The sequence below is a fragment of the Cydia amplana genome, chromosome 16 (genome assembly GCF_948474715.1).
Source record: "Cydia amplana chromosome 16, ilCydAmpl1.1, whole genome shotgun sequence".
Taxonomy (NCBI): domain Eukaryota; kingdom Metazoa; phylum Arthropoda; class Insecta; order Lepidoptera; family Tortricidae; genus Cydia; species Cydia amplana.
Window position 1 is genome coordinate 16105733 of NC_086084.1, and position 25114 is coordinate 16130846.

At 37.7% G+C, this 25114-nt stretch overlaps 2 protein-coding genes across 3 annotated transcripts in view; one reads left to right on the forward strand and one right to left on the reverse strand.

Annotated features, from left to right (window-relative positions):
* Nucleotides 1-25114, forward strand: part of LOC134655053 (protein prickle) — a 407966-nt gene that overhangs the window by 49459 nt on the left and 333393 nt on the right. The gene's annotated exons all lie outside the window — the stretch shown is intronic.
* LOC134655046 (pheromone-binding protein-like) lies at nucleotides 17144-19183 on the reverse strand. Of its 2 annotated transcripts, none has more exons than XM_063510503.1 (3): nucleotides 19024-19183; nucleotides 18263-18443; nucleotides 17144-17332 (listed from the first exon to the last, which is right to left on the reverse strand). In XM_063510503.1, the coding sequence occupies exons 1-3, from the start codon at nucleotides 19156-19158 to the stop codon at nucleotides 17151-17153; spliced, it is 498 nt and encodes a 165-aa protein (XP_063366573.1). In that variant the 5' UTR covers nucleotides 19159-19183; the 3' UTR covers nucleotides 17144-17150. The 2 variants fall into 2 exon arrangements, with proteins under 2 accessions (XP_063366573.1, XP_063366574.1); XM_063510504.1 differs by having other exon boundaries at nucleotides 18263-18439; nucleotides 19020-19183.

Sequence of the window (25114 nt, forward strand, 5' to 3'; positions counted from 1 at the left end):
AATCTGTTTAAGCATCAGATTGTGTCAACACTAAGATTTTTTTATTATCCTCATAGTTGATGTGAAAAGCAGTATCAAATGTCACACGGTATCAAAATTATTTCGTCTTGGGCGTTAACACTTGAATCCCTCATTACGCTCAGGATTCTACTTAAGAATCCCTCACTACGTTCGGGATTCTATTGTAGAATCCATCGCTTCATTCAGGATTCAATGTACGCCCTTGACGGAAATATATCATTTTGATCCCTTGTAACACAAACTACTATTGACAATACGCCTCTATTTAAATTATCTTTGACCATACTCATGCGTTATGTTATGTGTTATCTTTCGATCGTGGGACAGTCCCCACGTGCCGCGTTATCGGGTCGATCTGACCCGGCACCGGCAGTCGGATGACTTCTTAACTGTTGTATAATCGTGACTGGGGTTTAAGATGCATTCAAAGGGTTAGATTGTAAAAGATAACGGATGGCTATTGTTGTTTAAGTGTGTGGTTTTTATTTATGAGGGTTTTGGCGCCATAACAGATTGAAGGAGAAGACGAATGTATAAAATAAGATTAATTGCTTTAAAATAAGCACAAAAACTTAAGCATCTTATTACTACTGTACTGACTATCAACAGGTACGTGCATTAGGTCTATAACATTTCAATGAATATTTTCAAACTTTTTTACTTTTTCTACTAACTCTATAATCTCTTTATACTATTTCTATTACGTGTCTGATAACTAGTAGTGGTGATATAATTATTAGTAAACAGTGAACGCATGTTAGTAAAGCCCTTTTAGTCTCCTTCGTTGTCGTTTAGTTACATACTGTATTTGGAGCTACGAATTCGTATAAATATGTACCTCTACTAAAGGTTAACTCCACGCTAAGTGTAAAGCCTGAGTGGACGGTCGAGTTGGGCGTGCAGCGGGGCGGGGCGTGCGGCGTGCATGTTAAACAAATGCAAGCGTATATAGGAGCGAGCGTCCTTAGTGCACGCACGCTGCTCAAATTACTTGTGAGCTCGACGCCACGCTGCACGCCCCGCCGAACGCTCCGCTCCGAACGTCCACTCAGGCCTTACACTAAACTAACCGCGACTTTTTAATCCATATGCGCATACCAACATAACCAGTGTAAAATTATTAGTTACCTTTTAACTAAATTATAGGTATAATCCTCATGCTAACGATTTTATTTCTTTTTTCAGGTAATTCAATTGGCCACAACGAGCCGAGACACCAGTATCTAGTTATGTTAACCGTCAAACGAGACTCTTTAACCACATCACGCAGGTATAGTTAACTTTTTCTATTAGATTATGTGTGATATTGTGTTTTGCTCAAGTATAGTGTAACTACAGCTCCACTAGTAATACTCAAGTGTTTTTATGTAGCAAAATTTTTAAGGAAGGTATTTGTAACTAGATATCCGAATCTTTCTTGCCTTTCTGGAGACCACTTCCAAATTGATACCATTCTATTATCATTAATTGGTCAATGATCTTGATATGGTCACTCGCACTAATTATATATTGGTGAGAGTCATCTTGCAACCCGGATCCGAAATGTATGAAATTATCTGGATCCGGATCTGCGGATATTCCCATACATTTCGGAACCGTCGTGCAAACTACTCGTGGGGCTCCCACTCCATGGTTATCTTGGCCCACAAGTCGCCAAATGCAAGTGGCAAGTTTGTTTGCGTAAGGCCGTTTCTACACTTGTAAGTTTTACTTAAGAGCGCTCCCACAATGAAAGTCGAAATAATGCAAAATTGATGATATTCCTCGATGACATTCAGTACTTTACGCTCATTATTAGAAATAATGAGTACTTGTTCCAGTAAAAGCGTCTTCTTATCTTTAGGAATTACTTTGTAAATATTAGAAAAAGGACTTATTAAATTAGTAATGATTTTTTTTCTGATGGTCGTTTCCGAAAAACCACGTCTAGTACTGAATTGTCAGCTCGTATTTGTAAATGTTGAGAAGTTTACTCTGGTAAAGCTGGCTATTTTGTATTACTAATACCCTGTACTTTAGGAATTACTTTTGACATTTTTCCTAAATACCTTTTAGAAAGAGAAAATCGAAGAAAAACAAACTCAATTTTCTCTCCGAAACAAGTGTCAATTCCTACGAAATTCTACTTAATATCGAAGTAATTTTCATACTCAAGCAATCTGCAGCGTTTGCTTATACTGTTGGTATACATTAGTGTTTATGAAATTCTACTATAATTTTTTGGCAATTTTTTGAAAACGACTCTAATATTACCGATGACGCGCGGTCGTGAGCTCAGTGCCGCGGCAGAGCTTGTAGAGGTAGGACGTGTGTCGGTCGGCTCCGCACGTTTACAACGGCGTCGACGAGGTTTTTTATCGTTGTGTGCGGCAGGCGCCGTGTAAAATGCTATACTGTGTGCGTGACGCTGCGTGTAAACGGCGACTGAGAAACTTTGATCCTACTACTGTGTATTTGGTTTTATATAGTATAGTAATGCAACCGGACCGCATTAAAAATATTTGTAATGACCTGATATTTTATAGGTACTAAATGAAAAAAATGGCTGAATTCAAATGTTTTTGATGACATCTCAGAATATACATATATAGGTCCACATCCACAGTATAGGAGTCTGATGATGGAGCTGGAAGGTGGTCAACGGTACCAGTCAACCACGCAACTAAACCACTTCGTGTTTGGGCTCGTTTGATTCCTCTCAACGAGATCTTTGACACAAGATATAACTCAGGGTCTGATGATGGAGCTGGAAGGTGGTCAACGGTACCAGTCAACCACGCAACTAAACCACTTCGTGTTTGGGCTCGTTTGATTCCTTTCAACGAGATCTTTGACACAAGATAGAACTCAGGGTCTGATGATGGAGCTGGAAGGTGGTCAACGGTACCAGTCAACCACGCAACTAAACCACTTCGTGTTTGGGCTCGTTTGATTCGTCTCAACAAGATCTTTGACACAAGATAGTACTGAGGGTCTGATGATGGAGCTGGAAGGTGGTCACCGGTACCAGTCAACCACGCAACTAAACCACTTCATGTTTGGGCTCGTTTGATTACTCTCAACGAGATCTTTGACACAAGATAGGACTCAGGGTCTGATGATGGAGCTGGAAGGTGGTCACCGGTACCAGTCAACCACGCAACTAAACCACTTCGTGTTTGGGCTCGTTTGATTCCTCTCAACGAGATCTTTGACACAAGATAAAACTCAGGGTCTGATGATGGAGCTGGAAGGTGGTCAACGGTACCAGTCAACCACGCAACTAAACCACTACGTGTTTGGGCTCGTTTGATTCCTCTCAACGAGATCTTTGACACAAGATAGAACTCAGGGTCTGATTATGGAGCTGCAAGGTGGTCAACGGTACCAGTCAACCACGCAACTAAACCACTTCGTGTTTGGGCTCGTTTGATTACTCTCAACGAGATCTTTGACACAAGATAGAACTCAGGGTCTGATGATGGAGCTTGAAGTTGGTGACCGGTACCAGTCAACCATGTAACTAAACCACTTCGTGTTTGGGCTCGTTCGATTCGTCTCAGCAAGATCTTTGACACAAGATAGTAGTGAGGGTCTGATGATGGAGCTGGAAGGTGGTCACTTGTACCAGTCAACCATGCAACTAAGCCACTACGTGTTTGGGCTCGTTTGATTTGTCTCAACAAGATCTTTGACACAACATAGTACTCACAGGGTCTGATGATGCAGCTGGAAGGTGGTCATCCCAGACACGAAGTGGTTTAGTTGCATGGTTGACTGGTACCGGTGACCACCATTCAGCTCCATGGCATCAGACCCTCAGTACTATCTTGTGTCAAAGATCTTGTTGAGACGAATCAAACGAGCCCAAACACGAAGTGGTTTAGTTGCATGGTTGACTGGTACCGGTGACCACCTTCCAGCTCCATTATCAGACCCTGAGTACTATCTTGTATCAAAAATTTTGTTGAGACGAATCAAACGAGCTCAAACACGAAATGGTTTAGTTGCATGGTTGACTGGTACCGGTGACCACCTTCCAGCATCATCATCAGACCTTGAGTCCTATCTTGTGTCAAAGATCTTGTTGAAATGAATAAAACGAGCCCAAACACGAAGTGGTTTAGTTGCATGGTTTACTGGTATCGGTGACCACCTTCCAGCTCCATCATCAGACCCTGAGTATCACCTAGTGTCCAAGATCTTGTTGAGACGAATCAAACGAGCTCAAACACGAAGTGGTTTAGGGGTCATCCATTAATTACGTCACACGTTTAGGGGAAGGGAGGGGATCAAGAAAATGTGACATGTTGTGACATGGGGGAGGGGGGAGTCACAAACATTGTGATGTCACTTTAGCCTCATCAGTAACCGAAAATTAATTTATATTTTTTTATTCGTTGTACAGTTCAATAATGAGATTTTGGATGTAACTTTCGTTGTGTTATAAAATTACTAATATTTATATGTCGGAGCGAGACACCAGAACGACATATTGCAGTGTTACAGTTCATAGCTTTAAACGCCTGTATAAAGTCGATTAGCAATGTTTGGCTACGTATTATTTGCTTGTAACGAAATAATAAAGTTGCGTAGTGAATAACGCCACCATCTATTGGCGTATTGTTGAACTAAAATGACAGGTAGAAGGCTTTGGAACGTCAAGATGTGTATCTTGAGTGAACGTAGGCACGAGCAGGCAATTTTGTCGTTATGTTGGTAGACTGGTCAGGCAGGTTTACCAACTTGAATTGGAGGCGGGAGCGGTTGGCTCCGCCCCTGGAACTGGCTTCCTTCTTCTTGATCGGACCGCGCTAGAGATCGGACGTTAGCCAAGCTCGTGCCTAATTCGCTACGTTCCTGAAGGCTTATACCTGAAGGATTATTCTGAAAGCTTATAGATTCTCACGTTCTTTAACCGTTTAGCTAAGTGTTTTATTCCAAGTGTTATTTTGATTTCTTATGTGCCATTATAAGCTTACTTTTGTAAAATAAAGAAACTATGTGTTGTTTTGAAAAGATGTGTCCCGCCGAGTTTGTTGCCGGGTTAAATCTTCTCGGGTCAGAGGTGTAGGGTTGGAGCCGGTGTAGTTTGACTTAAATAAAGATATGAACGATTTCATGTGATCTTTTTATTTTTATTGAATCCGATTCCATCGTAAGATCGTTTAGTTATTTTGATTATTTAGTACTGAAATATAGTAGACACTAGTATGGTTAACGAATCCGAATGTTTATTTCATGCACCGGTAGCATACCTACTATTTTGGCTGTGAAGTAATACATCGAGGTACCATGCCCACCACCCGCTATCAATAGCCCCACACAATTAGCCCCCCTCTCCCTCTTCGACATATATATCAAAAATATTTTTTTATTAAAAAAATTATGCCGAGTTAATATTGTCGATTTCGTTGAAAACAAAATTGCCTAAAATGTGACGTCACACCAGGGGGGTGGGGTTTGCAAAATGTGACCAAGTGTAACAAGGACGGGAGGGGTAAAAAAACCTAGAAATTCGTGTGACGTAATTAATGGATGATCCCTTAGTTGCATGGTTGACTGGTACCGGTGCCCACCTTCCAGCTCCATCAGCAGACCCTGAGTCATATCTTGTGCCAAAGATCTTGTTGAAATGAATAAAACGAGCCCAAAGGTTTAGTTGCATGGTTTACTGGTACCGGTGACCACCTTCCAGCTCCATCATCAGACCCTGAGTATCACCTAGTGTCCAAGATCTTGTTGAGACGAATAAAACGAGCTCAAACACGAAGTGGTTTAGGTGCATGGTTGACTGGTACCGGTGCCCACCTTCCAGCTCCATCATCAGACCCTGAGTCATATCTTGTGTCAAAGATCTTGTTGAAATGAATTAAACGAGCCCAAACACGAAGTGGTTTAGTTGCATGGTTGACTGGTACCGGTGACTACCTTCCAGCTCCATCATCAGACCCTGAGTATCACCTAGTGCCAAAGATCTTCTTGAGACGAATCAAACGAGCCTAATCATGTTACTACATGGTTGATTGGTATCCGTGACCACCTTCATCATCATCATCAGGCTTCATCATCAGATGCTTAGTACCAGCTCGTTTCTAAACCCTCGTTGATACAAATTAAAGGTTTTATTATATAGCTAAAATAGTTTCACTATACAACCTATACCATATGCAATGGCGAAAAATGAAAATAAGCGAGTACCTAAGTAAGTACTTACGTATAATTTCTTTTTAGTAATAATGACCTACATAAGTATGTATATTTGCACTGGATTTAGTATTTTCGTACCAAATAACATTTTTAGGACTTTGATATTAAAGTACAGTTAGTGTTGTTATGGTTGATTTCAATATGCTTCACGATCGGATCAAGAATGTTTAATCCATCATTGTTAGTGCGACCGAGGGAAAATGCGGTGGAACGGATCGGCGTACTGAGCTCGCGGGGCCTGCCGCAGCGCGTAAAATACCTAAACTCGCTCATCCCCGAAAGGTAATAGCACTCTTAATACGTAAGTAGGGACACAGCTATACTAGAGAATGAGAGATGAATATCGTTTTCTCATTCTAACAAATAGCTTTGTCCCTACTTACGTAAGTAAAACTTACAAGTGTAGAAACGGTCTAATGTAAATTATAAGCATAGAATAGCAGCTGTGGTTTTCCCGTGACAAAGCAGTCGTTACAGCATGAATCTAAATGTTTATCTAAGCAGAGGTGCGTGCGCGGGCGCAGGGCAGTGCACAAAAACGTGCACGTCGCCGGGACGTGCTGCGCGTGACGGACGTGCTGGCAGCTGGGGTATTCGTGGAACTACTTTACTATTCATTTGTAGTAATGGAGAGATCTCTCTCCTGAGATTTACCTATTTATCTGACAATGTCTATTTAGAACGCTCTCAGTCACTAAGGACGAAAATGACATTCTTCCATCATACTAATTTAATAATAGTAGGTACATTATTGTCGAGGTTCGGAAGTAGCTACTGCGGCTGACGATTCGTTTTAAACGGACGACCTTGGGAGTTCGTTTAAGTAATTGAATCCGAAGCCAGCAAGTAGCCTTCCAGCCGAGTCATATATAGTGCTTTTCTCAAAAATGGTGCAAGAAATATAAATTATTTACCGGAGCAACGGTCTAATTATCACAGAAAAAAGTAAAACCATTGAAAATATTTGCTTTGCCGCCTTTAAAAAAAAAGAAGTGTATTTTTCTGCTGAAAATACGCCAACCTATTTGAGACACCTAAATAGTCGCGGTACCAACATTATAATAATAAGTGATCATATTTTTGGCTGTTTAATTGGACCTATGCCTTCATTTGATATGGCCATTTCAACTTTTAAAAAGTTTGGAACTCGTTAAATAATGGAATTTGTATGCAACATTGCAGTCCCGAAATCGAGACTGCAATGTTTTTAACTTTTTAATTTTTTGACTGACCATAAACTACGCACTTCGCGACCAATTTTTTAACCGGCAACGTCGACTTTGCCGTCCATTTTTGAGAAATATTAATTTAATATACAATTTAGCCTATAAATATACGTCCCACTATTGGGCACATCCGTCCATAAGTCCCGAAAAACTCGTTGGTACCTTCATGCCAGGTTTTGAAACCGTGACCGTGACCTCTGGATTGAAAATCGGACGTCAGATCCACTCGGCCACTACCAGCTCCCCCATAGTAATTTATTTACAAAGTTGTCCTAATGATATGTGTTTTTCCTGTTTTGTACAATAAAGTGTTTTACGCCTTCTACTACTACTAAGTATGGGTTCTACGAGACCTCGTGAACCCACATTGCTCCGCCATTTTTTTTAGTTTCCAAAATTTTTCTACATTACTATCGAACCGGCTCACATTTCATGAGAATTTGTTGAGAAGTGTGACCTCTGGAGTAGAACAGCTAGACAGACATACGAAAACATTTTGCGCAAGCTGACCATTTCGCTTTTTACACAACTGCCCAAAAAAGGAGTGTACTTATTGTTTTTCGTACTTCTCGCTCGCTCGATTAACTAACAAAAAAAAACAAGTGTCGGAAGAAGACCAAACCTGCCTCTCAAGCTTCGCAACAAAATGAAACTCAAGAAAAACTAAGTTAGGCGTTTCTCCTTGAACCCTGATTGCATCACACAATGTACCTATCTCTTTCAAATAATAATTCATGTACAGGCATGTTTACAAGTAAGTTTACAAGCATTATAATTGTTACTAATTGTGAAGTCAGCAATTACATTTATAAGATTCCATTTTTTCCCAGAATTCCTCAATCACACTCAAAACTAAACCTTACTACTTTACATTACGGTATAAATTACAAACTACACGAAGAGTATTTTTAATTTAGCAAACCAATAAAGTAATGCAATTTAAATTGGACTTAGTGTATACGAGTATAAAGTGTATAATGTGTTGTATTGATTTATCAGCGGTTGGATTTAGTCGTCATGGCAACGGTTCTGAATTCAAAGTTCGAACATTCGGAACGTGCCCGCTAACTTCGTCGAGCGCTGAAGAAATTCTTGATATTAGAACATATATTATTATTTTTAATTTAATAAGATTAATTTTATAAATTTTGATAAAAAATAGGTACTCTCAAAGCCAGCAGTCACGTCTAGCAAGTCAGGTGGCAATTAATAGTAGATTGTACAACAAGGGCATAAAGTGACCCATTTTTACCCGAGGCAATTTTTTGTTCTGAGCGAAGCGAATACCAAAATAGTAGACGAGGGTAAAAATGGACATTTATGCCCTTGTTGTACACTCTGCTTTTCACTTCGTTTGCGAGGAAAATATACATACAAAATATCCAATATTTTAGGTTATTTTCCCGTATTTATTCAAGACTAAAGAACATTTTATTCGGGCCGGTCGGGGGCGCGAGGCACGCCGGGCGGGAGCGCGCCGGTCGGGCGCGGGTTGTATGGCAGATTTTGGACTTTATTGCTAGGTCAATAAGGGTCGCAATAGATGATTTTACTTTATGCTCTATAACATAATAAGCAGGGGTCGGACAAAAAGTGCCGATGACGTAAAAATGACGTAATCTTGCACACAGGATGATGTTTGAGTTTGTATTTAAACTTCCGTGTGACATGTAGTAACAAAGTAGTATTAATGAAGTAACAAAATAATCGTAATTAAATCCATGGAATTAATAATACAGGTGGTAGGGTGATGTAGTGAATAAAATAAATTTCACGAAACTTGCCACAATATTCGAGTAAAGATGACATTTTAGAGCGTTTTCTTATACATTAGTAAATATAAATTTTAGCTAAATATAATCGTGAAGATACAATAGCTAAACAATAACGAAGTCAATTTATTGTTCATCTGTACGGATATGATGGTCGTTCTTGTCTACGTGACAGCGTGATAAAACGGTGTCCGTCACTTTCTTTCCCACGGTGTTAAACAGTGACAGTTATTTTATCACGTGGATAAAGATGGATAAAGCTATCCATAATAGGCTGGCTGATTGACAATGTTGTCAGTCAAAAACGTACTTACTCATTTCAAGTGGCGATATCGTTTAATAAAGAGGTTGATAAATGATAAGTGATAATTGTTTATGAAAATCAAAAATACTATTTGAAATCATCCTATAAGTGGTTTGACGTCATCCGCACTTTTTGTCCGACCCCTGAAATAAGCAACTTTATGTCGTCTACGCACGACATAAAGGTGCACTTTTTGAGCATGAGAAGTGATAAACAATAAACACAGACGAAGTCACAGGTGGAGGGAACCCAGTAAAAAATAAAAGAGAAAAAAAGCAACAACGATTGCACTACGGGAGTGCCGATAGAAGTGAAAACTCACCTCACTACGTTACCGACGCCCGGTAACACGATACATACGTTTAGCGGAGGTATTCTATTTATTTATTATATATTATTATCATTCTCAAATAAGATCACACTTTTTCATTGACATGTTTATTTACATACTGCCATGACAACGTCAAATTATTTGAACATAGGTAAAGGGTTTTGAAAAGGAGTCCGCAACATAAATGTCAAATAACATTGAGTTTTTCTTTATTGATTTAAATGCCATTTAAATTATGAGTGGCCACCTTACGGGGCTTACGGTCACGTGATCGCCTTAGGCCCCTTACGGTCACGTGATCTCCTTACGCTGTCTCGAGGTTATAATTTTTTTCCCACCTCAAAAAGTGCCCAGCGCCGCTAAAGAAGTTTTGACTTCAAAATTAAAATATAGCTGGTCAAGCAAATCTTGTCAGTAAAAAAGGCGCGAAATTCAAATTTTCTATGGGACGATATCCCTTCGCGCCTACATCTTTCAAATTTGCCGCCTTTTTCTAGTGACAAGATCTGCTTGACCAAGTATGTAAGACATAGTATAGTCCATAAAAGTTCAAATATAACTTTAATGTTTGTCTATTAAGTTGTTACCATGTTACATGAGTAGGTAGTTCAGTTGGCGTCATTTAAACACTAAAATTTTAATATATTTGATTCTACTGTTATAAGAATAATGTTTAAACAACGTGCTAGAGTGCTGTATTGCTAACTACCTACGTGAAATGTCTTTGATGGAAATTTATTTTTCGTTAGATTTGGATAACATTTGACAGGTTTCAAGAGCTCCTCACTGTGGGCGGAACAAAAATACGAAATCACGACTTATCCCGAATAATGTATGTAATTTTCCGTTAAGTTAGGAAACTACCATAAGTTTTCGTAACATAGAAGAAGTTTTTTGAAACATACAGTGATATTGCGCTTACAGTTTCCAGAACAGAATGCTTATATCTATGCATCAAATTTTATTGAAATTTGAATAAAAATATCGAAATTGGCCCAAATATCAAGTAGTGTAAAGCGTAGTACAGGCCACGTTCAACAGTGGCGGCACGTCGTCCGTTTTTCAATATGTCTGCCGCATTCGGAGGCTTCGAGAAATTTCACCACAATATAATATGACTGTGAAATATGGCGGACGGATCATGTTGAAATATTTCGGATTCGAGCTGTTTGTGAGGTTTATTGAACCGTTGATATGCCTAGCTCTTAATCTTTTTAATTATAAGGTATAATTATACCAAATTATTGTCTTGTCACTGTCACCTATAGTAGGCTCATTGTGCTAGTTTTCGTCCACTTGACGGATAAGCAAATTACATATTTCATTTAAAATTTTCTACTTGCGAAATATAATTTTTATGTAATTATATTGTTTAGACGGATTATAATATAGGTAGTTCAAATTATTGTGCAGCAATGTAGTTTTATATTCAAATTACGTCAAGTGGACGAAAACTAGCGCAAAGACCCTATATTCTCATACATTCATCTATTTATGTAAATATTATTTATTGGTCACAGTATATATGTCAAATAGACGAATCATAACCTAAAAGATATATACTTATAGCTAAATTAATTCTTAATTTCTTAGTAGTCATCTGTAACTCTAAACATTTAACAAATTTAATGTGTTTTTAATAAAAATGCATTTAACTGCCGTTTAACATCCACTATAATTTACGTAAGTAGTCACGAGAACTGACATAGCAATGAATCAAGCCAATCGTAAACACATCCATTACTAACAGGCCAATTCGAACGCATACTGATATCAGATTAGTATTTGAATGTTATTTAACGATCGTGAGTGAAATACACGAGAACTAAATAACTAACATGATTCAAATATCATTCAATGTCAGTGTGAGTTCGAATCGGCCTGTAAGCATCTTGGGAATTTACTAGATCACATACATAGGTTTCAGTGAAAGAACATGGGTCAAAATGATATAAAAATAATAAAATAATTTATCCATATAATTTAAAGAAGCGGTGGTAGCCGAGTGGATATGACGTCCGACTTTCAATCCGGAGGTCGCGGGTTCAAATCCTGGCTCGTACCAATGAGTTTTTCGGAACTTATGTACGAAATATCATTTGATATTTACCACTAGCTTTTCGGTGAAGGAAAACATCGTGAGGAAACCTGCATACATCTACGAAGAAATTCAAAGGTGTATGTGAAGCCCCCAATCCGCATTGGGCTAGCGTGGGGACTATAGCCCGAACCCTCTCGCGCATGAGAGGAGGCCTGTGCCCAGCAGTGGGACGTATATAGGCTCAATTTATTTTTATTTATCCATATATGTACATATATACATTTTGTTGATAGTTTTATACGTTTTCATTTTAAGCGTGTGTTGATAAATGGCAGTACATTTACTGTGACTACAAAATTTACTATGGCAGGATCCCTCCATATAAGTACTATCTATTAATTTTTTTGCACTTTCATTGTCGTTTTAGAATAATTTGCTCCAATAATCTAAGACCAGAAATCTTGTTATTCCCACAACTAGTACAGTCGACGTCAAAAATATGTTAACATGTTTCGCCTTATTACAAAGGAGTAAGGTGCTAAAGTGTAAACATATCTCTGATCTCGTCTATACAGGGTACAGGCCTCTGGCATGTGGGTTTACCAGAAAAACCTGCTGGATGCCTGTATGTACCTTGATACAAATAACTCAGGGTACCTTAGTCTTGTCTTGTTATTCACATTGTCAACGATGTTACGTTACAGTAAAATGTATAAAAATATTATAAATAATATTAGTTAAAAAAGTTGCCAAGTGCGAGTCGGACTCGCCCATGATGGTTCCGTATTTAGGGGATTTATGACGTACCTATTAAAAAAAAACTACTTACTAGATCTCGTTCAAACCAATTTTCGGTGGAAGTTTGCATGGTAATGTACATCATATATTTTTTTTTGTATTATCATTCTCTTATTAAAATAAGAGAACAGAAGAGTTACAGGGGGGGGGGGCACACACATAATATTTTACCACTTTGGAAGTGTCTCTCGCGCAAACTATTCAGTTAGAAAAAAATGATATTAGAAACCTCAATATCATTTTGAAGACCTATCCATAGATACCCCACACGTATGGGATTGATAAAAAAAATTTTTTTGAGTTTCCGTTCTAAGTATCTTAATCGGTTAAAATAAAATCTTAATGTGGTTCACAGAATACATCTACTTACCAAGTTTCAACAGTATAGGTCTTATAGTTTCGGAAAAAAGTGGCTGTGACATACGGACGGACGGACAGACAGACAGACATGACGAGTCTATAAGGGTTCCGTTTTTTGCCATTTGGCTACGGAACCCTAAAAATGGTAAAAAAAACGTCAAGATTTGTTTGGTGTTCTGTTGAAAAGGTCATGACCAGATTTCCACTATATTATGGATGGACGTGCGGCAAAGCCGGCAAAGTAGATACTTAACACTTCTTGTCTTTTTGTATTAAGGGACCCACAGATTAATCAGTCCGCCGGACGATATCAGCCTGTCAGTTGTTCGGAACTGTCAACTTTTTGTTCTAACATCAAGGGGCCCTTTAGTAAAGTTAAAGTCTTATGACTTATGACCAATCGGTATAAATTATATTTCGACCACAATGTAAATTGTGATAAAAATACGCGCTTAGGAAAATATACGCGTCAAAAACATAACCTAATACAATACATACTTTGATACTTTTCCAACTAACTGCTCTCTGTTTGTAAGCCACAATTTAAGCCGCTATCCGTTATCCTAAAAAGTTTAAACCATAAATCACTACCTAAATTGTGACAACATCAAAAAAACCTTCCTTAGAATAAATTGAACCCGACTTCCATTATAATTATATGATAGTAATTCAATTTATTTAATATCCAGACTCATGGGACACTTTTTACCACCGTTCTTATCAAAAGATATAACTTTTAAAATTGAATTCTATTACTTAATGATAAAGTCCAAATTATATTTTCGTGGATCTCTGTCAATAAGTGATGTTAGTTAGATAGAAACAATCTTTACTAATAGCGGTTAAAGGAGTGTAAAGATATTTTAAAACTTTGATTATTAATTGAAATGTTACGTAATAAATATAGGAAATTAATTATGCCGATATCTTTGTAATTTATATGTTTAGTTTAATTACATTGTTACTTTCTAAAATAGTGTGTTGATAAAAGGAAGCGATGGGGAGGCTATAAAATTTTTAGATGCATCTTTTAATTTTACGGGAGGCAGACGTAAATTTAACTGAATTCCATTAATATTTTTTTATTTGTACAGTCGCCATAGGATATATTGGAGCGGCCAAGGTGTTCAAAAATATCTGAACAAGCACTTTAACGACTTGACAATACATGCGTGTTCAGATGTGAGCGCCTCTGATATATCTGGCCCCTATTTCACCACGGCGACAGGTGCGACAATTCGACAAATGTCACTGTTTCCATAGAGAAAAAAATACATAGAGTGCTCACTCCATACCAGGGATGTTGCGGATGCAGATTTTTTGACATCCGCGGATGCGGATGCGGATGCGGATTTTTAAAGGCTCACATCCGCGGATGCGGATGCGGATGCGGATGTCAAGATTAGGTACTTAGAAAACGTCAAATATTACATTTTTAGTATTTTTTAATTAAAAAAACCAAACGTTTAGTATTTGAGCAAGAATATAGGTGCGTTATATTTAATAAACAGTAACTTCGCTGACTTTTCTGGATCTAGACGATTTCGTTATAGGTAATGACGAAATTACCTAGCACTTACGCCGCCGCTAAGACGTTCCTGTACCGACTTGTTCAACATCCGCATCCGCATAAGCTCCGCATCGATTTTATGCGGATGCGGATGCGGATGCGGATGCGGATGTTGAAAATAATGCGGATGTTCCGCGGTTGCGGATGCGGATGCGGATGTTCGCAACATCCCTGCTCCATACATCAGTTTTAGTACCAAAAAGACTATTAGCATCTAGCATCGAGTAGCGGAACTATCAGTACTACTACTTGACAATAGATGTAACCACCGACCGGAAAGTCTTATGCTGTTGAGATAAGACTTTCCGGTCGGTGCTACATCTATTGTCAAGTAGCAGTACTGATAGTTCCGCTACTCGATGCTAGATGTAGACACTGAAATTAATAGTCTGAACTGATGTATGGAGTGAGCACTCTATGTATTTTTTTCTCTATGCTGTTTCTGACGTCACAGGCATCCATGGGCTACGGTTACCGCTTACCATCGCGCGGGCCGTATTCCTGATTGCCACCATCATTGTTTAAAAAAAAAAACTTTATTATATCGGCAAAAAACAGGTATTTCTCTTTCGAAGTTTATGATGATGATGATGACAATTGTCACACGATTTAATAGAACTTTCGGTAATTCTTGACACGAAATGAGTTCTGTGTCGGAATTTCGTGACAATTGTCGTGTTTCTTGTGACAATTGTCATTAGCTTCGCAAAACAAGTAGTTATTTATTGGCGATGTAATGGAGTTTTTTTAAATTAATATGTTGGTGGCAAACAAGCACACCGCCCGTCCCATGGTAAGCGGTTACCGTAGTCTATGCCTATAGTCTAGGCCTATGGCGTCAGTAACAGTGATGTCGACAATTTTCGCATCTGTCACCGTGGTAAAATATGGGCCTGATGGTGTCTGTAGTACAAAATACTGTGTACTTACTGTATGTCAATCCAAAATATTTTTTATTTATTATTTTCCTACAAAATGTTTACTGTGAGTCGTGGTTTTGCATTCTGTTCAAGAGATACGAGTAGATTGTATAATTAATAGTCTTGAGCGTAGCGAGCTTTCAACATTATGTATTTGTCTTTGAATCAGAAAGATAATTGCTTATCTGTCTGTTTCTTTTTAAGACGGAGTTAGGAATTTTTTACGATAAATTTCTGGACTTTAACCTACCATAGGTATATATAACCTGTCTTATCAGTGCCACCTGTCAACTACAACATTAAATTAGGAGTTCTCTTAAAAACAGTGGTCGGGTTTGCTTACTGATTAGGGACCTGACCCATTAGATGCTTTATTTAAAGTCAATGACGTAACTAATGGATCGCATAAACATTGTGATTAACATTTTATATGTTTAAGTCGGTTAATGTGTATCAGCCGTTGGTGGTGATTAATGTTATAGATATAAAGAGCTCGGATTGGAAATATTGATCGATGAATTTGCTTGAATTGTGAAACAGGTTGCATATCTACACTTACAAAGTTAAACCGGGCCAATTTGTATGTAATTTTCCATACAAATGTTTTGTACATGTTGTCATTTCACTAACGCGCCGCCAAAAAGCCAGTTCCATACAATCGAAGTTATGCTCTCATTTTAAAATGACAAGCTGAAATAATATGAAACTTGACATGAACATTTTTGTAACATATCGGGGGTCCCAAAAATCTACGCCAAGACTTAATTAGTTATTTGGTTTACAAAGGGGGCAAAGTTGTTGTTTAACCGCTCGTGGTCAATATTGATACCCGAGTAAGTGAAAGATTCCAAAATGGAATCTTGAGCGTTGCGAGGGTTTCAAAACACGAGGGTTAAACAAAATTTGCCCCCCAGGTGAAACACAAAATTTTTCACCACACCAACCCGAAGCAAATATTAAATATAAAATCAAACAAAATCAAATACAAATTAATATTATTAAATATTTATCATCCAAAATCATCATTTAAAAGTCAATACTACCAGCAAACATAAGAAAACAACTCAAAATTTTGCATTTGATTCCTTTGCCTCACATGTGAATAAAATGCAACTTTGCTATCAGTTTTTGAAGTGCAAAGTAAGCCTTTACGAGCTGGTGTGGTGAAAAGGACTTTTAATACATTTCTATACACCCTGCCACATAATAATATAGGCTTAGTTAGAGGACTGAATTAAAAGAGGTCGTATTTAGGTATTTTGCTGCTGTTACTTTATTTTTAATATTGGATATCATATCAGTATAGAAAGCTGTTGTCAGTATATTGACCAGCGGGCGCAGCATGGTTCCATTTTTATCGCTTGTCACTATGCCCGTCAATTTCGTACTTACATACTTGTTAAAACGTGACAGGCATGGTGACAACCAATAAAAATTCGACCGTGCTACCGCCGAAGGATTCTAGGTAAATCACTTACTAGAGTCTGTGCGGAAAGAGAAGAGTCGTGAAATGTATGCGATCTAATACCTACATTCTCTCTTTCCGCAAAGACTCTAGCCTCTTAAACTATAAAAACCAATTACCAATAAATATATATTTAAGCATTCCCAAATTCCTTTATACTTCAGCCAGCACCTCTCCCACAGCGACGTCCATGGACGGAGCCATGCCTTTCTTGTGGATCTCCACCTTGAAGCACTTGGCCCACTCGAGCACCTTCATGCATTGGTCTTCATTGGGCTGGAGGCTCTTCTCGCACTCGTGGATCACGGTCACCAGGTCCATGGCTAGTTGCTCATCTGGAATGGTTTTGGATGATTGATTTACCTTGTCAAATATAGATCTTTATTGGCACACCTCAGTAAAAGATACAGTTTAAAGAAAAACAGACACACAACAAGACAAAAGATACTGGTATTGTTGCTTGGGCTGATGCAAAAAAAGGTGTGAGTTTCTCTATTCTTCTCGGCGGGAACATTTTATTTATGCCTAACTTAAGAACAAGGACATAATAACTTCCCACCAACTTCTTAGACGATGAAGATGACCTTTTTTAGAGTTTCCAAGTATCACCAAGTTATAAACTGAAATAAATGTTACTAAGAAAAAAATACCACGGCCTCCAGTGCCCCAGGCTGGAATCGAACCAGCGTTCTCTGCCATCGCGGTAGGGGCCTGAACCATTCGGCCACCGGCGTCATGGCGGCATAGGTCGAATTGTTTCAAGTATATATACTTCAGGCACCTGCCGCGATAGCAGATTTCTTTACTAATTTTGTATCAGCACAGCCTTATTCCAGAGGATTATGTAGCCGGTGATTGAGTTCAGAGCTTTGGGTTAAGATCGAACACCAAGTTACTTGTATTTTGTATCCTCACCTGCCCCATGTTCCGTTGAAAAGTCCTTCGCATTCCTTTGCTGGAGCAGTAAGTCAGGATTAACCATCCAACTTCTTCAGGTGGTAGCCTTGTTGCAGAAGATTATGAAGCCGAGCAGGTGATTGAGTCCAGAACTTTGGGTTAAGATGGAACACCAAGTTCCTTGTATTTTGTATCCTTACCTGCCCCAATGTTCATAGCAAAATCCTTCGCATTCCTTTGATGGAGCAGTAACTCAGGATCAACCAAATCCAACTTCTTGAGTTCGTAGCCTTGTTCCAGAATATTATGAAGCCGATTATTGGGTTAAGATGCCGAAACACCAAGTTACTTGTATTTTGTATCCTTACCTGCCCCATGTTTCATAGCAAAGTCCTTCGCGTTCCCATGGTGCAGCTGAAGGTCAGGGTCCACAATCTCCAGCTTTTTGGACAAGCACATGATGGCGCAGCCCGTGTGGCGGTTCGTGAGCTCGTAGTCCTCCTTCCAGAAGTTTATGAAGTCACCGATGATGGAGTCCGGCAGGTCTAGCTGAGGGTTCAGGGGTTATAAAGGACCAAACCACAAAATTTTGACTGAGATGTAAAGTTAGGGCTTGTAGAGTAAGGGCGTGTAAAGTCTATTTTTTTATTCGGTAGACTAAAATGACAGTTCATAGTATGAAATGACACATGATCTTCATACTATGAAATGTCATTTTTGTCTACCGAATAAAAAAATTGACTTTAGAATTACAAGCTTGGCTCTACATGAGATCTAATAACTTTTTGACAGTGCTAGCCTATATAGTCTCGTCTTGGCAATAGTTTAGCTACTTACATGAAAATGTTTTTGGTAGGATCGCAGGGTGAGGCGCGAATTAAAGTAGGTTCTAAATATAAATATTTTGCATCCAACATCCATGATAGTCATACAAATTGTATCTAAGTATGTAATCAAAACTATTTCAATCATTGCAGTTTTTTTTCTCCATATATAAATATGTTTCTAGTATCTATTGCTTAAATACCTCCTCAACTATAATTAACAAACTAAGTAGAAATTTCTTTAGTCATAATTAAGTATCGTAATTGTATAAACTTAAAAGTGAGGAAAAAGACAAAAAACTTACCTCTTTCTTACAGACGTCCAACGCCTTTCCGAAGTTGGTTGACATGTCAGTCAACACTTGTTGAGAGGAGTCCACAAGTTTGCCTAAACTCAGGCATATGAACGCCAGGAGCAAAACTTCTTTTTGCCCACACATCTATAAGTAAATATAAAACAGTTCCGTTATTGCACACTGCAAAACGTTGAAGGTAGAAGCTTAAAATTTGAAACATATTCTTCGAATAATTTTATAATTGAAGGAAGAATAGAAAAAAGAGGGGCAGAGGAAGACCGAGACGTGCGTTTTTGGACCAGGCCAAAGAGAAAATCAACGAAGTGGCGTATCAGGAGCTCAAAACAGTGGCAGAGAGAAGAACGGAATGGCGGTTACTCCACCGACAAGAGCCAGGCTCTTGGGAATTATTATGATGATTCCTCAAAGGAAAGGAAGGTGGTTCACGCTCCGGCTGTGGAATGAGCTCCCTACTGAGGTTTTTTCAAGGGGCTCTCCATACTGTAAGTAGTATGGGGTTCTTCAAAATAGGAGTGTACAGGTTTTTTAAGGGTCGGGAACGCGGGTAAGGGTGGAGTTGCAGACGTCCATAGGATACGGTAACTGCTTACAATCAGGTGGGATGAACGCTTTTTTGCCACCGACATAGTACAGAAAATATTTGTCCAAAACAAATACCTACGTAATTGAAAATACACTTTTAAATCTTAGGCAGGCCTATTAAATTATTTAAATACTTACCTTAGTTACCTGTGAATTGTGCAAACAATATCAAGAAACTGACTCTGAAAAAATGATGCCAAGTATACTTATATGCTACTCAGTAGTTTTAATTGTCAGTTTGTCTGTCTAATTGTTCTGTAAGTAAACGTTTGCTGAGGCTAATTCCTTGTTGATTGGCTAGTTGTTTTAATTGCCTTGATAGTTGGTTCAGTAAGCATGACATGTATAAATCTTTAAAATGACTGTGAGATGTGATTACGAATATTATCAACTGACTTAATCTCTAATACTTCTAATATTTAGTGTCCGTATTGTTACCATTTTAAAATCCAAGAATACTTGTACCTAGCCTGTACCATCGCCCACACTGTTACTGACAGTTCGTAAACCTTATTACAAAAGGCATAAGGTCCACCGATGGACAGTTAAGAGTGTTGCTGTTTGTACGAACGGAAATTTGTAATCATGTTCTACAAAACATGATTTAAAGCAATTACCTTCGAATTAAAATAATAACATCCGAGAGCAATGCAATTAAACTGCAAGCCTTTCCCTTCCGATCTAAACATTAAAAATATGACGAAACGTGCCGAGAAAAGATATGTACTGCCTTTAGCCCTTTGTCTCGTCTTGGCGGGGGCACGGCCGTGCCCCCAGATATAGACACCGCATTGCACACATAGGTGCAACTTGGTTCGTAATATACAGTCAACAGCAATAGTTGCTAAGCGGGCGAGTTGTTCAATAACACATTGGCTACTTATTCGTAGGCGCGAATCGCACGAAGATTCACGCTTTCGGGCGGAAATGCGGTGCCCGTCGGAGTGTATGCCACACCGAGGTCTATGGAGCTCAAGTAATGTAATGTACCATACGGAGCAAATCGTATCGCTTCGTATCAACTTCAACTTCAACTTCAACATTTATTCAGCAAATAGGCCACAAGGGCACTTTTACACGTCAACATTGAATTTACATACAAGCAAAATAATAATAATTATACATCAACAATTATTAAATACAACTACAACTACCAAATCAAACTAACGTAATACAATTACTTAGAGATGTATAAGGTCTCTTAATGTCGAATTACATAAAAAAACTATAATAATAATATTAAAATAAAAACAAAACAGATACATGGAAAAAAAAATCTAAACTTATTTAGAGGTGTAAATGTCTCTAAGTGTCAGAACTAAAAAATAACATAGTTTATCAAATTATCCTTAGAGATGTATAGGGTCTCCAAGGGTCACAATCCTGTATGATTAACACATTACGAGAAAAAAAAAAAAACATACGAGAACCGAATGAGGCGTCTCACTGCAATTAAATTAAAAAATAAAGTTACTGAATATATTCGTGTTAGCTTAAACAGACCCGTCTCCACAAACAGCACCCGTTCACGAGTACGACTCGTATCTCAGCCATCGCCTCCCTCAACCTTCATTCGGGAAAGTGGCGACCCGATCAACGACGCCACCGTAAGCAAAGACTTTTAAGCGAGCATGACATGTTCAAGCTACCGGCCTATATTAATATTAAAATAGTGATAACACTTAGCTGTGAGACACAGCATTTTGTGCTCGTATGTTTCGTATGTATCGCTTCGCACTTCGCCACGAAATGCGGCGGCGGCAGTGTGATAACCGCCGTACTTGAGGTGATCTGTGGACCACACCAACTTGTGTGGCATCGACACATTCTTCTTTACGACCAATTTTGAATAATTACCCATATTAAACACCCATATACCATGCAGACTCAGCTAAAAATCAATCTTAAACACATCACATCAAAGTCGGAATTGCTTTAAGTAAAATTCGCGGCGAAATCGATAGAGGTTTCTTGAAATATATGTGAATATTTTGTTAGCAACCGACAAATAAGTGGTTTTGTAAGTTAATCACCAGTCACACCACTAGCGTTCCTCCTAATGACTATTAAAACGCAATATTTATTACTTATACTTATTTAAAATATAGTCGGGTCGTTGAAAACTGGCTGCTTGATAAACATTGGTAGCGTGGGTTAATCGATTTGACGTTAGAATGTTTTTAATTTATGTTTATTTCGCTGGGATCTGTAATTAAATTGTTGTAAGAGTTCGTTTAATTTTACACTTGTGAATATTGAGGAATATTTGATGAAGTAAACTAATTTTTATGTAAATTATTTTTCAAATGGCCTACTGTTTCAATTCAAATTTTTAAAACGTGTCTTTCATATGTATCCTCGCCCAAAGCATCCGGTTTTAATCATTGAATTGATTTTTACAAAAATATACCTATTGAGTAAAAAATACTCTAAATACTTTTTTTTTAAATCGGGAAGCCCATAACCACCGGAAACACGGATTGGCAAATTTTTTCTCACATTAACACGCATACTTAACGATTCAAATTAACTGATTACGCCTAATGGAATTCTGTTATCAGTATTGGCGTGTCGTACATTTGTAATTAATGTTGGCTGCCTGTTTAAATCATATTTATTTATTTACTAGCGACCCGCCCCGGCTTTGCACGGGTTAACAAATTATACAAAAACCTTCGTCTTGAATCACTCTATGTATTAAAAAAACCGCATCAAAATCCGTTGCGTAGTTTTAAAGATCTAAGCATACATAGGGAAAGACAGACAGCGGGATGCGACTTTGTTTTATACTTACATACTTATATGTAGTGATAGCAGTGATATAGCCGAGGGATCTGACGAGTACAATTTTAAACACATTTTTATTTTCAGAATATATACAAGAGGAAATGAAAATGAAGAAGCATGAAGATAAATTATTTTTTCTCAGCTTAGAATAAATTTAAAAGTGGAAAAATTACTGTCTTGGGTGAGTGATCCAGAGGCCGTGAGTTCAAGTCTCACCCAAGACAGTAATTTTTCCACTTTTAAATTTATTCTAAGCTTAATAGCATCGTTCGCAGACGTTTCTGCTTGTTAAAAATTAAAATTATTTTTTCTACTCCCGTACTTTTATTTGTCATTTAAAGGGTCGTGCAGCACACACCTTTAGAACCCTACCTTATAGTTGTCAAGACAAGTCTTTAGTCTATTCCCTAAAAAATAATTTGTGCTTACACGCAGTAGGTATCTTTTTGGCGATTTTAGGATATTTCGTGATCACTTAAAAAATATTGAATGAAATACAGTGTTGCCAACAGTGTGTTGTGTTATTTTATATCTCTGACAAATAAGTGAACCATAGACATGTTTTTTTTTTTAATTTCATTCATTCATTCATTCTTTTCCTGCCCGTACCCTCCATTTTTGCTACTTCTTGAATTAAAAATATTTGTTAAATTTACAATTTTATTTCAAAGTAAGTGCTTGGTCGTAGAAAAAGTATTGTATGCAACGTTGTTTAACTGAGTCAAAAAACACTCGTGGCGTCTTTATTAACAATTTTCGGCTTCGCCTCAAATCACCACTCACGCCACTCGCCTTTTTTGACCCCTCTTAAACAACGGTTGCATAAAATACTATTAATCAAGTTAATTCCTCATCTAGAACTTAAAGAAGGTTACCGACACGAGATAAGTAAGTATCTAAATAATCGAATTTGAATCAAGATTCCATTAAACCGAGCGGGATCAATACGTCTATCGGTAGACATGCAAAAGGCGGTTCGTGAACCGTTGAAGGGAAGGACTTCATGTTCTGTATTACCTATATACAGAGTAGAGCAAAGTACGTTGACATTTTTTTAGGATTTGTTTTCTTACACGTCTTTTACAAAATATCATTAAAAATTTAAACCAAAATAATTTAACTGAAACAAAACTTATCTTCGAAATATTACCTACCATGAATATCATGATTACCTTGATTTTGAATATTTACCATGTGTAATTTTAAGTGAAATTGTGTGTCTTTTTTTCACGAATTGCACAGGGTAGGTATATTTAACATGACAACAATGATAAGGATTCCTTGTAAACCTACCTGGGGCCTTACCATGATGCCCTTATTGCGATTTTGTTTAGAACCTAAACTGAATCGCTAAAGGACGGAGCTATATAAGTCGCATAGCTCCGTCCTTCCTAAACAGAATCGCAATAAGGACATCATTGTAAGGCCCCTGTATTATTTTTAATTTTTAATTTTGTTGATATTTAATTTTACAAAACAAGTTTAAATAAAAAGTTAGGTTAAGTTAAAAATTATATATTACACTAAGATTTGCATGCTGCATAGTCAGTTAAGAAAGATGGGAGTTGAAAATGTATATTTTAGAGAAAGAACTTGTATATAACCTTTTTTAACGCAAATAAATGATTAAATGATAAATGATAAATTATTAGGCTTTCATCTTGTAAGAAGTATAATTTTTAATATGCCTACGACTACTTATATAAGAATAAGGTAACCAAACTAAGTTTTTAAAGTTTAAGATGTCATCAGGAAAAACGCATAGACATCTCACCCTGTATACACACTTATTACCTTTCGTAATAGTGCATTTAAACTAGGAAGGGCGATCCGGAAAACGGGATAAATCGAGGGTGATACCATCTTTACGATGATTAGGCTAGCTCGGGCCCGCGACTCCGCCTGGAGCCGAGTTTGTATGAGATTTGTATGGGTTGTATGCATGGGCTTTAAAAGGGGGAGTCGAGAGCAGTTTGGAGCTGTTTGGAGCTTAGATTGTGTGTGTGTGTGTGCATACGTTTCTTGTAGATAAGATCTCGTTTTTCACGGGTTATTCTTAAGATTTGAATTATGTGAATTTGTGTGAAAGATGTGTGGTAAAATTGATGGTAGCATTTATTCGGAAAGAGAAGAGTCGTGGAATGTATTGGGCAATTTGGGCACCATACATTCCACGACTCTTCTCTTTCCGAACAGACTCTATTCAAAAAGCCGTTTTAAAATGTCTTATCTGTAATAATGTTATTATTGTATAATAATATATGTCGATACCGATTTAATAAATGACATTCAAATTTCAAACGTCTCGCACAAACAAATAAATTTGATTTGACATCTTATTCCAAATGAAATCTCTATTCCAAACAGCGTGATCAAATGCCTCATAAGATATGGTTCCTGAACTTGTATGTTGTGTATGTAACTGACATATAAATTAGACATATTAATACATACACATAATAGACATACAATAGACATATAATAGACATATTATGACATATTAATTATTAGACATTAAAATACATGTTTGATGTTATTATGAAACTTTCTAGAGCTAAAGCTCGTTTCATAAACTCATACTCGTATTGTAATGTCTTTCATTATTTAGCAATCACATAAACTACTACTGCCAGTACTGCCACTGTTACGTAGACGCTTACAGGCATATTCAAATGTATATGATAGACTACAGATTCAGGATTCCAAAATA

What these genes read in the sequence shown, in the direction of transcription:
- LOC134655046 (XM_063510503.1), bottom strand. Translation starts at nt 19,158, where the DNA reads ATGTGTGGGCAAAAAGAAGTTTTGCTCCTGGCGTTCATATGCCTGAGT. An exon ending in TGGACGTCTGTAAGAAAGAG is followed by an intron (nt 18,444 to 19,023) that starts GTAAGTTTTTTG and finishes CTGAACCCTCAG; the next exon opens with CTAGACCTGCCGGACTCCAT. An exon ending in TGCTATGAAACATGGGGCAG is followed by an intron (nt 17,333 to 18,262) that starts GTAAGGATACAA and finishes AAACCATTCCAG; the next exon opens with ATGAGCAACTAGCCATGGAC.